Source organism: Xenopus laevis, chromosome 3S (genome assembly GCF_017654675.1).
Source record: "Xenopus laevis strain J_2021 chromosome 3S, Xenopus_laevis_v10.1, whole genome shotgun sequence".
NCBI lineage: Eukaryota > Metazoa > Chordata > Amphibia > Anura > Pipidae > Xenopus > Xenopus laevis.
In genome coordinates, this window is record NC_054376.1 from 43,481,451 (window position 1) to 43,499,264 (window position 17,814).

General features: G+C 36.2%; 1 protein-coding gene across 3 annotated transcripts in view; it reads right to left on the reverse strand.

The window, feature by feature from the left end:
* LOC108712840 (NT-3 growth factor receptor) overlaps nucleotides 1-17,814 on the reverse strand; it is a 399,826-nt gene that overhangs the window by 50,538 nt on the left and 331,474 nt on the right. For all 3 annotated transcript variants that reach the window (XM_041588223.1, XM_041588224.1, XM_041588222.1), the window contains exon 13: nucleotides 13,630-13,760. In XM_041588223.1, coding sequence (XP_041444157.1) covers nucleotides 13,630-13,760 — 131 coding nt within the window. The remainder of the gene's footprint in view (nucleotides 1-13,629; nucleotides 13,761-17,814) is intronic.

Genomic DNA, 17,814 nt, shown 5'->3' on the forward strand with positions numbered 1-17,814 from the left:
GCTTTAAAACTGTCAAGACTACATAAAGGGAGTTGATTTTTTTTACAAACTTATTGCTTCGGAGATTTGGAGCCTATTGCTTCACAACAGAATAACGACTCCTTTTACTAGTATGAGATGATTCTAAATCATACCTAGGACAAACATAACGTTTAGAGGTCAGATCATAAAACCATTAAATTAAGTCATCTGTGAAAACTATCTTTCTTACAAACAACACAGGATCTGGATTTCAAATAAAACAGAGAAAGGAATGTAACTGGGGTGTATTCCATCTGGCCCTGGTGCCTTGTTCACATTATTTTTTAGTAAAGCTATATGTACCATTTCCCGAGTCAGCCACTGACTAGATTGAGCTGTGCCATCAGTGCAGTTATGAGGTGCTGGGAACTGTGAGTCCTCTATTGTATACACTGAAGAAAAGAACCGATTAAGCACATTTGCCTTTTCTGTATCTGTTACAATCATACTTGTACATTATTTAAAGGAACAACACTCTCAACCTGCATCTTTTTACTACTAATATACCTAAAAAACGTTTTGGGGTAAGTCTTAGCCATAATGTGCTCTGCATTTCCAATTGTTGCCTTCCGGATTGCAGTTTTACAGCATTTATTATAGTGTTTACATACGTTAAATGTAGATTCTGTCCCCACAGAAAATGCCTTTTTTTATTTCTATCAACTTCTTTACCTCTATATTAAGCCACATAGGGGTGTTTCCTGGTGCTTCTGCATTTATTTCTTAAGGGAACAAATTGAAAACAGTAACGATTTAAATCATTTTAAATGCCAACCATTGTTGTTCTGTGTTTTTAGCAGAAAACATAATGGCCAAATCTATGATCTGCAGGGCAGCCCTCAAGGCACTAAAATTAGCTTTTCTGAAATCCATGGTTTTTGTTGTCCCAGTATATATTTGTTTTTTTTTGTACCAGGCATTAAATGATATAACATTATGGTCACTATTGCCCAGGGGTTCAATTACTTACACATTTGCAATAAATTCTGGGTCATTTAAGATCACTAGATCCAGAATAGCATTTTGTCTGGTTGGCTTCTCAACAACCTTTGCCATAAAATTGTCATGTAACAAGATAAACTTGCTCCAATTAACAGCCCTGGCAGTAATGTTGCTCCAGTCAGAACTGGGTATATGTAACTGTGCTCAGAGCTGATAGATCCATCTCACCTCCTGTTCCAAACTGAGCACAGGGAACCTATTTATGCAGGTGAAACCTTAGGAGATGGTTGCCACACTGGCCTGCATCAATTGGCACAACATACAGATATTATTTAGACAGCAAGCAGCATAAGTAATGCTCTCCAAACTTTGGAAAATTTTCAACCAAAGTCTGATTGTATGCACAGTTTTGATACTGCAGTCGCTATTGCTTTTGGCATTCTGGCAACCACAAATTGCTCGATTATTGTGGGTAAAAACACAGCAATTGTGTCTAAAATTGCCCTTTGCAGACTGCATTTGTGGACATAAATTTCTCTAATATGTTTTATGTCATTTAAGAGTCTTTAAACCAAATCTGCACCTTGTTTTATATTGGATGTCATAGTACATACCTTACACAGTGTATACTGTATTAGCCAACTAAAATGCTACAAAACACCCAGTTTTCATAAAATCACCTATTTAAAAACCTCAGTGGAGTTTTCATTTCAGTACTGAATTTTCTTATTTTTGCTGCTTAGAGGTAGTTTAAATTATTATAATATAGAATGACCAATCCTTACCAGCATTCAAATCAGTATCTTTTTAAAAGTTTCTATAGTTTTGTAATTATTCTTCTCTGTCTTTTTCTAGCTAATTTTAATGGTTGTCTGACCTTTCCAAACAAAGTTCTATTGCTCCGTGATGGCTATAATTTTATTGTTCTTGCTACTTTTTATTAGGTAACTTTATATTTGAGCTCTGACCCGTTCATATTCCAGACTCTCATTCAAATCCCTGCCTAGCTGTTATGTTAAATTGGGTCCAATCCTGGAAGCTGCTAATTACTAAGTAATTTAAAAAAAAGTACAAAAAATGAAGACCAATTGCAAATTGTCTCAGGATATCACTGTCTACATTATGGTAAAAGTTAATTCAAAGATGAACCACCCCTTAAAGTCCTCAAAATGGTAGAGATGTTATAAAGATAGCTAAACTCTCAGCCAGAAAGCAAACTCAAATGCATTGCTTGTTATGTCTTCCTTCAAGTCACTGATGAATAGATTAAATAAAAGAGGGCTCATACATATCCTTGTCTGCGGCCTACAAACTGGGTAGAATTTATTTTTTAAAAGGCTGAACTTGGAGGACGACTGTCTTTTTCTACCTCAATTTATATGGAATTATGGAAAATCAAATTGACATATTGGTAGTGCAGATTTATAACACAACAGAAGAATAAAAACAGAAGAGTAAAAACCTAAAGCTGTATTTTATGCACATATGTAATGTAATATGCTAACTCTATAACTAACAGTATGAATAAATATTAAATGTAATGTGAATACAAAATAAGATGATGCTATTTAGTCATTAGTTGCTTACAATGGCTCTGGATTGCCACTGTATAAGATAGGAGAGATGACAAATGAATTATGGTAATGCTGGAAATAATAGTTGCATACACGGGTAGATTTAAGCTGCTGATTCAGTCAGCAGCTTTTCTGCTACATATGAGGACCAACAGGGATACTTGACTGATATCTGGGCAAAAATCATCCAGATGTCAATTGGACAGGTTTACTCGCAGACCACTCATTTGGCAACCTTGACAAATGAGCCCATTTTATAATATATAGTCAACCTTAAAGGGGAAGGAAACCTAGTCGGCGCAAACCAATCCACCCCCCCTCCCGTGTGTTGCCCATCCTCCTTCCTCCCCCCTGGCCTACCCGTCCCGCTGGGCAAATGCCCCTAACTTGTTACTTACCCTTCTGCGCAGGTCCAGTCCAGGGAGTTCACCGGATCATTTCGCCGGTACGGATCTACTGCGCATGCGCCAAAAGTCACACACATGCGCAGTAGATCGTACCGGCGAAATGATCCTACTGCGCATGCGCCATTCAAAGCAGGAAGAAGATTGCGTGGAAGAAGATGTCGTCGGTGAACTCCCTGGACTGGACCTGCGCAGAAAGGTAAGTAACAAGTTAGGGGCATTTGCCCAGCGGGACGGGTAAGCCAGGGGGGAGGAGGGAGGGTGGGCAACAAACGGGAGGGGGGGGTGATGGGTTTTTTCGCCGACTAGGTTTCCTTCCCCTTTAAGACACAGCTGTGCATGTAATATGTTCCTAATACAATAAGTATTGACCACTATGCTTTACTTAGAGCATAAGATGTATATTCTGCATTTATATGCATTTATTAATGCAGCCATATTTATTGCTTCTGCTGAGGCATTTCTGAGGTTTCTTCGGATCACAGACTGGATAACCCAGCTGCACCCCACACATCGCTGCTCCTAATACTGCAAATACCCAAATTGTGATCTATTCTGCCATTTTTGTAAAATGTTTGCTCTAGCTTCTAATTTAAATAGTATTAATTGCATTTTAGCAGCACTTCCCCTAATTTTACAATGGAACAAAACATTACTGGTGTGTATGTGTAAAATAGCATGACTATAATTATACAAATGTAATTTTATAATTTTTTGTATTTTTTTTTTTTACTGAAAAAGTGTTTTACTTGTATTTTATACAGTACAGCAGGACTTGTGAAACACAGTTTAACAGTATATAATATGCACACACACATCATTTAAAAAAAATTGGATTATTTGGATAAAATGGAGTCTGTAGGAGACAGCCATTCCATAATTCAGAGCTTTCTGTATATCGGGTTTTTTTACCTAGGAAAGTCCAGGATGGAACTTATTTATGCCCCAGGTTCCTAACAGAGTGGTTCTGGGACTGCTAGTCCAGCCCGGTTGTTTTGAGTTGTCCTGAGGTATCTCAGGTGCTTAATTAAAAAGGCAGCTCAAGCCAGAGTGGAGAGTTCCTGGCTGGGAAAAATACACAGGAAAGCTGCCTGTGTGAGAGGGATTGAAATCACCAAAAGGTTTGGGATTTTTTATATTCCTGTATGTTCTTTGTTTTGGGGAGACAGGCGGTAGGCCTTCTCTTGGTTAGTTAGGAAAACGGACCTGTATTAGGTTGAAGCCCATTAAGTGGCAAGGATTTTATTTTGAATTGTTTGTTTTGTTTATTTTTGCTGCAAGAGACAATAAACTGGCAAAAAGAGACTATACTCTCATGAGTTGTGCTTGTGCCGTGGGCTGTGTTACCCAGGAAAACTGATCCCAGCTACCCAAACCCTTACTATATAAATAAATAAATAAATATATATATATATATATATATATATATATATATATATATATATATATATATATATATATATATATATATATATATATATAATAAATACACATACATTTTTGTTAAATATATAAAATATACAAAACTATACAAAACTATACAAATCCCTACTTATCCTTGCTCAACTAAACAAACAACAAAAAAGCCATTATTTACCCGAATCTCTACATTCTTTGATAACTGAAATTCTGATGTGTTGAGGGAGGATTGTACTGACAAATGATGGTTTCTGACAGAAATAGAAATTGTTTATGCCTTTTCCACTTGACTATAACAAGGATCTCTCTGAATGAGAGATGGTTATTTCAAAAGTTATTGTTTAGTAAATCCAATACAGACTTTTTGATATTTTGCCAACATAGGGGCAGCGTTATGCGCAGGTTAGCGATATTGATGTTTTTGCTGTTGTGATTTAACCAAGGTCCAGGAAAGTTGCACATTTTCATGGTCATTTAACAATGGCAGAGCAGGGTGCAAAAAAGACACATGCCACCAGAATGGAGGTACAGTTTTTTTTATAAGACAGATGACAATTATGTGGTATATTTTAATTTAAGATTTTATTTAAGTAACTAATAATTTATTTGCTCTGTTGTCTATTGTAGTACAGGTATAGGACCTATTATATAGAATGCTAGGGACCTGGGATTTCCCAGATAACGGAACTAACTGTAATTTGGATCTTCATACCTTGTAATCATGTAAACAATGTTCTCTATAATGTTCTCTATAATTTTGAAGCCAAGGCACACAATAAATTTGTGTGAAAACACATCATATTTATATGAGCACGCCAGTTTTTTAAAAGTGCACACACAATTCTAAAAAAAATATATATATATTTTGCGCACACGGGCAAGAAGAAATTTGAGGGAACACTGCATGGATACGTTATAAATAAACCCAATAGTCTAATTTTGCTTCCAATAAGGAGTAATTATAGTTTGGTTTGGATCATGTACATGGTACTGTTTTATTATTACAGAGAAAAAAAGTAATTATTTTGAAAATTTGTATTATTTGGAGCTTTCTAGATAAGGCGTTTCTGAATAACAGATCCCATACATGTACAAAGTAGAAAGACTATATTGTTTTTAGATATCAAGACGATGTTGTGTGCTGTCTATAGACTTTTTGAGATCTTATGTGGTGTTTTTTTTAGTCCTAGTAGCTTCCTAGCTTGTAGGATTTTCCATAAACCTTTACATTTGCTGGTATACAAAATCTAATAAATTGTTGACATAACACATATAGTTTGTTTGATATTCCCTAGAGATCATGGAATTCCTAAATGTTTGGAAAAAGGAAACACTGTGTAGGAAGGGAAGAAGCTGCAGAGTTTAGTTTATTTGCCTGCTTTTTTATGTATTTATTGACATGTGTCTGGAATGCTGATAAAACAACTTTGAAGCTTATCAAAAATGATATTGATCCTCTGACACCTATAAATAGGGCAGTTCCAGGCTTCACTAAGTTATTAGCAACCTGTCATTTTCTGGCATCTGGCAGCTTTCAGTCATCAGAAGGTCTTGTCAGTGGCATGCCTCAATCCACTTTCTCTTGATTACTGACTCAAGTTCTACAAGCTCTTAAAAAAAGATGCAATCTATTTATCAATTTTCCCAACACCAGACAGGATTGGCCGAAAGTTAAAAGTAACTTTTATGTCCAAGGAGGCTTGGACCCTCTTGGCTTTATTGCCCCCTCATGATGAAGAGCAAATTCTCCAGAACAGCAAATCTTTTTTATAGTGTTGCTGTCAGGAATCACAAGGAATCAAACCCTGGCCTTTGTGTTTGGATGCTCCTACACTACTCTGGTAAACCACTGGGGGGGTCTTAGTGCTTATGTTGGACACTGCCCTGAACAGACTTTTAATAATGGGTCTTGCAACTCCGTTACCTCATCCTCATCCAGAACAACATGTGTTGTCATTCAAGCAATCAAGGCCCGTTGTAAACCTGTCCCTAACCAGTGCTCCTTGCTTGATCATCTGAGCTCCTGAGCCCGATCTAGCCTCTGATCTGCATTATTCCTGAATCTTGGTTCCTGTGTCCCCTGCCTGGCTCCGTGTTTGCTACCTGTTTTCCATGCTGCTGCCATTCTGTTCCCACCTGGAGCCCGACTCCACTGCTGTGGATTTCCTTGTTCTGATCTCCAGCCTGTTTCTCAACCTTGCTCTTTTGCTGCCTGTAATTTGACCTCAGCCTGCAGTTAGGACCTCGCCTGCCAGCTGCAAGCCCTGATCATTTTGCCTGTTTCTGAACTTGCCTCTACTGCCAGCCTCATCACAGGCTTATATTTTGCACTTCTGTGTGTTCGATTATTTTCTCATTTTGCTATTAAATCTCTTCTTTTTGCTTTACCATGGATTCTGTTAATTATCCATCCATTCAGGGGTATTTCTGGGATTACTCTGCAAACAGGCTCCTGGGTGTGGTGATTAACTAATAACCTTTGATTGGTTAGGATGAGCCAATAGAAGATGTTCACAGAAATATTAGGCAGTGTTAACCTTTAGAGGGTAACGAGAACTTATTTTATCAAAAATTAAGAAGTTATGAATATGTCCTATGTTGTATTTAAGCAATTGTAGAGGTAGGTAGAACATCGCGTCTTAAACATTTCTTGCATTGACTGAATTCTTAATCGCAAAAACTTGAATTAGGTAAAATTGCACATTATTTTTTGCAGGTAATTACATCTTCAGCGCAGTGAATTGAGTTGAGCCCTATGTGTGCATTCTTACTTCCAACCCCATCACCATCTTATGGTGGTTAAAGTTTCTGTATTTCCCAACAAATTGTTCAGGGGCCATTCTCCATCCTCTTGTGATTATGCAAACATGCTCTTTTTTTGAAGAACAAATGGTTTTGCTTGAATTCCATAGTTGGATGAACTATTCCTAAATTCATGTGTTCACTTAATCTTCTCTATGTAGTGTATATCAGCGATGAGAACATAACACAAGATTTGAATGTAAGAACAATGGGACACATGTATGGTAGATAATATCCTCATGATATTATCTGGACAACTAAAGATTTTGGGGGCAAATTTACTAAGCTCGAGTGAAGGATTAGAATAAAAACATTTTTTTGGCTACTTCGACCATCGAATTGGCTACTTCGACCTTTGACTTCAAATTGACCGATTCGAACTAAAAATCGTTTGACTGTTCGACCATTCGATAGTCGAAGTACTGTCTCTTTAAAAAAACTTTGACTACCTACTTTGCCACCTAAAACCTACCGAGCACCAATGTTAGCCTATGGGAAAGGTCCCCACAAGCTTTCTAAGCAATTTCTGATTGAAGGAAAATCGGTCGATCGATGGATTAAAATCCTTAGAATCGTTCCATTCGAATGAAATGCGGATATTCGAAGTCGAAGGATTTTACTTTGATGGTCGAATATCGAGGGTTAATTAACCCTCGATATTTGACCCTTAGTAAATGTGCCCCTTTGTCTCATACTGTTTTTTTATTAAGTCTATGAATATTTTTTTAATACATATATGAAAGTACAGTTAGTGGATCCATTATCTGGAAACATTATCTAAAATGATCAGGAAGGCCATCTCCCATAGACTAGACTCCATTTTAATCAAAATTTTAAAAATTATTCCCCTTCTCTTTATAGTAATAAAACAGTACCTTGTAATTAATCCCAGCTAAAATACAGTATAATTAATCTTTATTGGAGCCAAAACAATCCTATTGGGTTTATTTAATGTTTAAATGTTTTTTAGTAGGCTTAAGATATGGAGATTCAAATAATGTAAAGATCCCTTATTCGGGGAAACCCCAGGTCTCAAGCATTCTGGATAACCGGTCCCATACCTGTTCTAACTGGATTGGTGTGCAATATAAATTGGTGGGACTGAGCAAGTATGGACTCTGTTAGGTATTTCCATAGAGATTCAACATATAATGAACATATTGCCCTACATAATGTGTGGTTTTATTTAATTTCTTCAATTCTGTTGTAGTTTGCAACCCTTTATCTTCAAGCATGGTACATAGAATAATTTTATTTTAATTACCTATTCCCTAGAGATAAACCATGACCAAGAATATTTAGATGGATGATAGCTACATATTGCAGATGGGAAAGCATCCATCCTTATCTCACACAGGCTAATAGTTTTAGTCATTTATATCATTATATTGTTGAAGCTGCTCCTTTCGAGAAAATTGTTTTTTTTTCCTCCTCAAAGCTTAACTGTGATATTTAAGGGATTGCAAGTTCTACATGTCTTAATGCACTCCTTTTCTAAGAGGTAATTGAACACTGAAGAAAAGTAAAAAACCCTCAGTGTTTGATTTATGAAACATGTCAGGCCAAATGATCCCATATTCAATTTAGGAATCAATCACCCTTTATAAGCAATGTTAAGTGTACTTTAGAAGGCAGAACAAATGGGGTTGCTATCTTTCACTCTGCGCAAATGCAGCTATCACAGTTATAAGGAATTAATCAAAAACATATACATATTCATTACCAATAAATGGAAATGCAATGCTTAGTTGCATTGTTAAGTACACTGCTTGTAATGGGAAACACCTGTCCAACTTTAATTAACTTCTTATATTTATGGCAATGGAAATAAGCCTGGTCTTGTATTGAGTATATTATGCAAATACAAAAAAGTTTGCTTGAAATATATTTTCAAGCAAATTTGCCCTGGATGCAAGTGCAAGAGCACGGAAAATCCTCTAAAGGCTCATGCACATGTTCATGTTTGTGCTATGATTCTTGTGCTGGATTAAAAATTGGCACAAGGTGCAGAGGGCAGTTCTCACGATCCCTAGTTTGCTCATTTAAATGACACACAAGTTGGACACCATGGCAGGACTTGCCTTAGTTCCTCCCATTTTTTGCATACATCAGAGCTCTGCAAATGGTTGTGAGTGACAACATTTACTCAGCATATTTTAACAGGTCTCCATAATGATAAATTGGCTTTTTAGTTCAATATTTACAATAACTTTAGATCTGAACAGCCAAACTTAGGGATTGATTTACTAATGCTCGGCTTGAGCAACCATTATGGAAACCCTGCACAAGTTAAACTCACATAGGGTTTCAGGGGGGGAAAACCTAGCTAGTTTTTGTATTTTTCCTGGAGCAAGCTTTCATAAATAAGAAAAAGTTTGGCACCTAAAAGTTACCTAACAGTTTTTTCCAGGGGTTTCCTTTATGATTGCTCCAGTAAAAAAATTGAGCAAATTCCCCCGTGATTAAATTATACGATGCCTTTTAATAAGCGATCAAACTGTAGTGCCATCCACAACTGAAAGGGAAAACCAGGATGAATGGCTGTATACCAAACGAATGGAATAATATAATGCGATATAATAGTCTGTATTTTCCTGCTATGATCTGAAAAATAGCTAAAGGGCAATTCCTTTGCATATGGCAAATTGCTTTCACAATTAAAGGTTTGAAGGTCTCAGATTTTGAGCTAAGACGCTATGGAACTGTATGCTGTAGGATGCATGTGAAGAGGTTCTTTGAATTAAACGAGGTCTTTACTACTGGATAAACCAAATATTCCAAAACTTGCCATAGCGATATGTATGAGTATATTTGTCAGAGTTCAGAGTTTTTAAATTCCATGTTGCTGAACTCTACTTTATGGAAAATGTTATCATAGGGCCTGTTAGCAGTATCTACATATGTTGCTATGAGTCCACCTGGTCATAAGATGCAGTTAGTGCACTTGGAACAGTAGTGCAAACTGGATATTGCTGGGCCCCACAGAAAATTCAATTGCAGTTCAAAAGCCATTGGTAAATTGTCCAATTTTACCAAACTATATTGATATTGTTGATTACGCAGGGCCTTATAAGGCCCTCTACAATCCTGTACCAGCGAGGCCAACATATCTCAAGGCAAAGCTAAGATGTTATCAGGCTAGTTTTGCGTACATTTGTCAAGGCTGCAAAAGCAAAGGTCACAAAGCTATAATATGTGGCAGCGGGGGGGATACTTTTAGATTTAAAGTGTTCTAGCCTTGCATGGAAGCAGTTACAGCAAATAATGCAGAAAACAATGTGTGTGTGTGTGTATATATATATATATATATATATATATATATATATATATATATATATATATATATATATATATATATATATATATACAGATGAAGCCACTTGGATTTGTGAGATAAATGCGTCATGACTCATGGTTAATTGAAGAAACTGCGTTATCTAAAGTCATCTTAACTCATTTAATGCATTTAACCTTTCCATTAGCATACCAAAGCACCATTGTGAACAATGGTGAATGCCTTAATTAGATGGGATGTTGTGACGCAGTTTTCTGTGTTAAATGAGATAAATGGGATATCTGTGTTTAGTTATTCTGTGTCAAACAGACAAACCAAAGTGGCTGCATCTGTATATATATATATATATATATATATATATATATATATATATATATATATACTCATAGTATTGCAGGTAAGGGTGAATATCCCTTCATCCCTTCACCCCTTTTGTGGAATATATTGTATATTCCTTATTTACTTAGCTATTTTGAGCACTTATCATCTGAGGACAAAACCATAGAGGTCTAAAATATGTTATGCACTGTATTTATTTGAATCAGTTCCTGCCCCCCAACAGAGCTAACAATCTAAAGTTCTGTCACATTCACAAACCTACTATGGTCAGTATGAATCATTAACAACCATCACATACTCTAGCCCAATGGTTCACTGTTGCACTGGCTCCCTGTATTTGCTTTCAACTTGAGCACTATCTGAAAAAAAAAACATGTATATGTCTCTGTGGACTTCCTCCAGGGACTCAGTTTTCCCTCTGCCTAACTTGTTGGTGCTATTTAAATAAATAATAATCTAAATAATAGAAGCTTCCCCTAAATGAATGATTTGTATTTCAATAACAGTGTGCAATTTTGTCAAGACAAGTGAAGGAAAAACCATAAACTTGGTGTGTTGCTAAATTGCACCCTTTTTGTGCAATAAGCCAAAACACAAATGGAAGAGGATCTGAATGACAAAGCTCGAGAGTCACATCTGCTCATATAATGTAATAATTAATCTATAAAAATGGGTATTAAAAGCAGTGCCATGGTTTCTGCTGATGGCGTATAATTATTAAAGTTAATAAAACTTAGAGATGGATGCCCTGTCTTTGCAGAGGGATTTGCATAAGGTTGAGAAATCTGCTGGTGAATGGAAAGTGCCGTTCAACAGAGATTAAGTACAAAGTTATGCACTAGAGAACAAATATGCCACAAAGACATTACAGGAAACAATAACGAGGACATTCTGTGCTAAGATTAAAAGAGGGAGTTGTGATGAAGAAAAGCTCTAGAATATACATGGCTGTATTAAGTAAGGTAAATGACATAAGGGAAAAAAATCTTTTTTTTATTGGTTGATTTAAAAGAGAAAACTGCAGAAAGACTTCAAACTGAATTGAGTGCAACAGATGCTAATATTGAAAATAGGATATTTCTAAAATGCAATAGGGTTGTTGGCATCACATTAATTGGGTCAGATGAAAAAGAAAATGAGCCATAACTCCAAAATACCAGTGCCAACATCTTATTACGTGTCCATACTAGAAACTCTATATTTTCTGATGTGCTAAAAGACACATTGAGTCCTTTGTTGAAATTATCTATTTATCTGCCAGTACATCCTTTTTAACATAGCCTACGGGACAATGCTTGATACGTGATATTGTGCGGCTGAGAAGGAAATGGATTTAGGATGTCCAGCTTGTGGCTCAGTAGATGTTGTTAAATTGGAGTGCTGAGAGCTGGCAGTTGAATCATTGTAGTCAAGAGAAAGCTTTCTGTCTGACAAATATTATCCCTAGTTGTATGACATTTCAACTTTTCTTTTTCTAGCGTATTTATATACTTATGGCAATTATTGTAGTCTCAGATTTATTCACTGCAAATCAACACTAATAATATTTAAGGTGGAGCATTAAACCACTACACACATACCCACCACAATCCATTTTACTATGTATAGTGATGCATTCCATAGTGCATTTTAGTGAATTGTTATTCTAAATAGAGCGCTATGGTCTGACAGTACAGGACTGTACAGGTCTATTATAATATCTATTCATATAAGATCGCTTGAGACTAGGATTGCCTTTAGGTCACTAAAAAAAGAAATGTTTTGTTATGCATAAAGGTTTATGGCAGCTTAGCAAATACAACAATTATTATATGTGTATATATGTATAAGTACAGAATAAAACAAAATTATCTGAATATAGACAAGCAGGGGAGGTTTTTTATTTTGTTTTGGGATGCTACCAGAAAAACATATATGAATAATCAGGTATGGGACCTGTTATCCAGGATGCTGGGGATCTGGGGTTTTCCAGATAACTGATATTTCTGTAAACTGGAAATAGAAAATCATGTGAACATTAAATAAACCCAATAGGCTGGTTTTGCATCCAATAAGAATTAATTATATCTTAGTCTGGATCAAGTACAAGGTACTGTTTTTTTATTGCAGAGAAAAATTAAATCATTTTTAAATATTTGAATTCTTTTGATAAAATGGAATCTATGGGAGATGGCCATTATGTAATTTGTTGCTTTCTGGATAACGGGAAAGGTGTTTTTTTTCTACCTATTAAGCTGAGATTTTCTTCTTTATAAAGTTTTAATTAATAAAATGTATGGGCATTACATATAATAGATGTATGCTATTTTCAAACTGAATTTCAGTTGAAAATATATAGCAAAACTAAAAACCTGATCTGATCTTGAAGGCAATAATTAATAAAATATGGTGCTGGCTTTACTTTTGGCTAAAAAGTGATATCTTTAAATCTTTCCCTAGTATTGGGCTCCCTATAGATCTGCTATTGCCCCTATCTGAGTTGTAAATGAGGAGTGGGCATGTGCCAATGGTCCCTGCTAGAAGCACAGTATGAAAGGGGTAGCCAATCACAACCCTGCAGTCACACAAGCAAAGGCAGGCATCAGTTGTTATCTTACAGTGCATTGTTCTGAGTGCCTCCAACTCTGCACAGCCTGGGAATGGAGGCAGCAAGAAGCAGACCAGATGGGTGGGATTAGTAGGGTTTGTGTAGAAATGTTAAATAAATCAACCCCAAACACTACTTTTAAAGCACATTCCTTCTATATTTAAAAAAGTGTATTTCACTGGCACATTCCTGATTTTTCACACAATATGTTTCATTTAATTAAAATAAAACATTTATAAAATTTACCTTCACTGCCACAAGCATCTTGTCTTTGGTGGGGCTGAGATTATAGCATTCAGCCAAAAACACTTTTCCGAAGGCCCCTTCACCAAGTTCTCTCTTCAGAACAATGTCTCTCCTCTTAATGTACTGTACATCTGTGTGACAGACACAAACACATTATTTAGAGCAATAGGACAATTAAATATATTTAACATTTCTCAGTTCAGATACATTTCTCTATATCTACTGCAGACAATTCCATGAAATTGTTTCTTCACAGTTTAAGCTACTGTAACTTAGACACCACAACGATTGACCTTGAAATTTGTAGAAAGGAAGAAATATGTGTCTGTGTGAATAGAGATGAACACTATGTTTGCATCAGTTAGATTTGACTTGGCTCAAAGGGAAAAGTAAACAAATAAAAATAAAGACTGTGCTTCATTGTAGAACATCCTAACAACATTCTTGAAATTGTCCAAATAATAGTGGGGTATGAAGTGTTGCTTTTTATGTAAAAAAACAAAGAACACCTATTTTCTATAGCCTATTTCTCAATGTTACCAAAGTCTGGTGAACTCAGTTACAGCACTAGTTGGTTATTATTATAATACTGGTTTATTTAAACAGGTCAAGAAATATCATGATTTTTTATGATGTAGTTTTTATTTCTAAATTACACTGTTTACACTGCAAATAATTCACTCTACAATATAACATTTTTTTTAGTTGTAATATTGGTGTGTAGGCAGCCATCACAGGTCATTTTGCCTGGTCATGTGCTTTTAGAAAGAGCCAGCAGTTTAGGATGGACCTGCTTCCAGGCAGGCTGTTGTTTGTTTTACTCAATGTAACTGAATGTGTCGCAGTGGGACCTGGATTTTACTATTGAGTGCTGTTCTTAGACCTACCAGGCAGCTGTTATCTTGTGTTAGGGAGCTGCTATCTGGTGATTTCCTCATTGTTCTGTTGTTGGGCTGCTGGGGGGGAGGGGGTGATATCACTCCAACTTGCAGTATAGCAGTAAATAGTGACTGAACTTTATCAGAGCATAAGTCACATGACTGGAGCAGCTGGAAAACTGACAATATGTCTAGCCCCATGTCAGATTTCAAAATTAAATATAAAAAAATTGTTTGCTCTTTTAAGAAACAGATTTCAGTGCAGAATTCTGCTGGAGCAGCACTATTAATTGATGAAGGTATCCCTTTAAGAACTCAAACTAGTCATACACAAACATATCAACTTATTTGACAAGGTCGTTGGATGAGCCAATCTTTGGTCTGGGTCTTATTTGGGTCCCCATTTGGAGAGAACTACATTAATGCACCAGTGTAATACCCATCCAACATGCCAACATGGTAACCATATAGATATCTGTGGAGCAGGAATTTGGAAGCGGCCCATACAGGGGCCAATAACTACCAACATAATCCTTTATCAACATCTTGTATGACCAAACATAGGCTTATTATATATATATATATATATATATATATATATATATATATATATATATATATATATATATATATATATATATATATATATATATATATATACAACAAACTGATTTTTGTTATGCTAACTGTATGAAGGACTAGCTGAAAATGTCACATTCAAAGACAAATTGAAGTTGAGACAATTTGAGAGACAATTTGTCTCGATTTGAGCAGCAAGAGGTGTAAATGTTAATTATATTGGGTACATTTATATTAAACCTGACCTATTCTCCCAAATGTTACAGTATAATTATTTCTGTTTATATTACAAACATTAAAGATTAAGTATAGTTATTGGAATTACAATAATAATCTCTATTAAATAGTAATTATTGTGAGACCCAGTATGCAGAGATCATTAAAGGCAAACATATTTTGGATTCTTAAATAAACAAACGCATTGAAAAATGTCCCTGTTATCTTACTTCCTCAGTTGCAGATAGTGTACATAAAATGTTCCTCTGCTTTTTTTTTAAAAAAAAAAAAAAAAATCCTTAATCTGCATTCTCCTTATTGTAACTAAATGTCAGCAGCTAAGGAATGGAGATAAACTGTTACTGACATTCAGAGAACCCTGCTGTAATCTGATTGGTGCCTGGGGGAGCTGTTTGGGGTAGAGTTGGTAAAGAAACCTAACAGAGCAAAACTCTACCTTCCAAATGTCTCTTGCACATTTATCTCTCTTTTTATATTGTCTATCGTTTCCTCGCAAAAGGCAAACTGCAGACTGGAGCAGAAAATACAATTATACAGAGGATAAATGGTTTCATTTAGTTCAGGTCTTTCATATGAACAGTTTGTAATTAAGTCTGCACTTCATAAACATGATGATCAAAATGATTTATTACATAATAATGACCGTTTATGTGGTATATTCTACTTAGTCTAGGAGGGCTGTGTCGTGGCAATCACGAAAACAAAATCCTAATGTGTCCTTTTATTTAATACGGAATCAGCGCCTCTCACCATATGTTGTTTGAGTCATTCAGCGCAATATTCCCATTATCTCTGGTTACTCATTTTGATGACATCAACATTTTTGAACAACAACTCTGCCCACAACAATAACAAACAAGGAAAATATGTGATGATATTTCTCCTCCAACTCCCTATTGCTTCCAAATATATTTCTTTTCTGAGAGGACTGATGGTCACATAACTGGTGCCGTGGTTCCTATGGAGATACTAGGCACATATAAGCCCAAGAATGGAATCAATTACATCATAAAAAATTGTGTTGTTTAAACACTAAAATTGTTTGCTGGCCTACGGACATGCTATGTTCTAAGCTGCTTCCAGTTGTTACATGCAGTCTTTGTTCTTTCAGCACCTTGTGTCAACAGCCACAGTTCATTTGCTCCAAAAGAATAGGGAGCACACGTCACTTGCACTCTGAACACCAAATATTACCACTTTGGAAGTATTTAGTGCAACTGTGCCAGGTTTGCATTAGTAGCGAATCACAATTGTACTAGGGCAGTACAGTTGCACCAAGACCTTTGCCCCCATGCGAATCACAATTAAGGTCGCAAGGGACAATACACTTGGTGCACTTGCACTGGGGCTACTGAAATTGTGGGTAATGATAAAATAATCTGGCCCATTTTGCTTTGTTGAAAAATTGGTGAAACTGCTGAAAAATTTGGGAAATGGAGAAAAATTAGCAAAGCACATAAAAAGCAAATTCACTAAGCGTCGAAAATACGCTAGTGGCGCCTTCGCTGCACTTCGCCAGGAGAAGTTTCGCCGGGGCTCCGCTAATTCACTAAAATCGGAAGTTGCGCTCAGGGAGGTGAAAGGTAGCGAAGTTGCACTAGCGTTAATTTGTCAAGCAAAGCGAAGTTAAGCGAGCGATGCCTAATTTGCATACGGCGCCAAGTTAAAGCACAATGGACGTATATTGTAGCAGCAAATACATTACACTACACAAGCCAGGAAAAGCTTCATAAAATAAAATAGAGTTGTTATTTTGCCCTATACATGTGCCCACTGTATAGTTTAGGTGCCATATGTTAGGAAATGTAGGGGGGAAGGAGGGTACCCCCAAAAAAATGTACGATCGTTTTCAGCCTATCACCCTTAAAAAAGTAAAAGTCAGGACAAATGGACAAATGTATTTAGCAAAATTTATTAGAGTCTATGGGTGACTTTTTTTCAATGGTCATTATTTTTTCACTCCAAATGCATTACAGTCATGTTTTTCTCATGTTTTTTCTCACTTCAAATTAATTGAAGAGAATCAACTTTTTTTTTTTAATTTATGCAGTGAATTTTTTTTACAGTTTAGTGGAAAAAACACAGAAGGTGAAATGTGGAATTTTTTCACAAATCCATGCATGGCAAAAAAAAAACACTCATCACTAATTGTGGGCTTTTCACCAAAATGACTGCAACTGTGTGTGTACGTATTTCATTGCGAATCAGATGCTATTGTGTGGAAGTTCATATTTCCAGTTTCCGGCGTGTGAATGCAGCCTCTGCCTGATACTTTAGGTGCAACTGCACTGTACCTACCTATGCTGGGTGCAAAGGGAACCCTGGAGCTACTGCCTGGTCAAGAAGCAGAAGTTGCTGCAGAGTTTCCTTTGGCAATATGTACAGCAGCACTCAGTTCAGAACGCAAAGCAGGAAGGACTGAGCTGCATTGAGTGTATCGATATAGAAGTGTAAGGAGAAGCAAGTACCTGTGGGCAAAGTGCGAGGAACA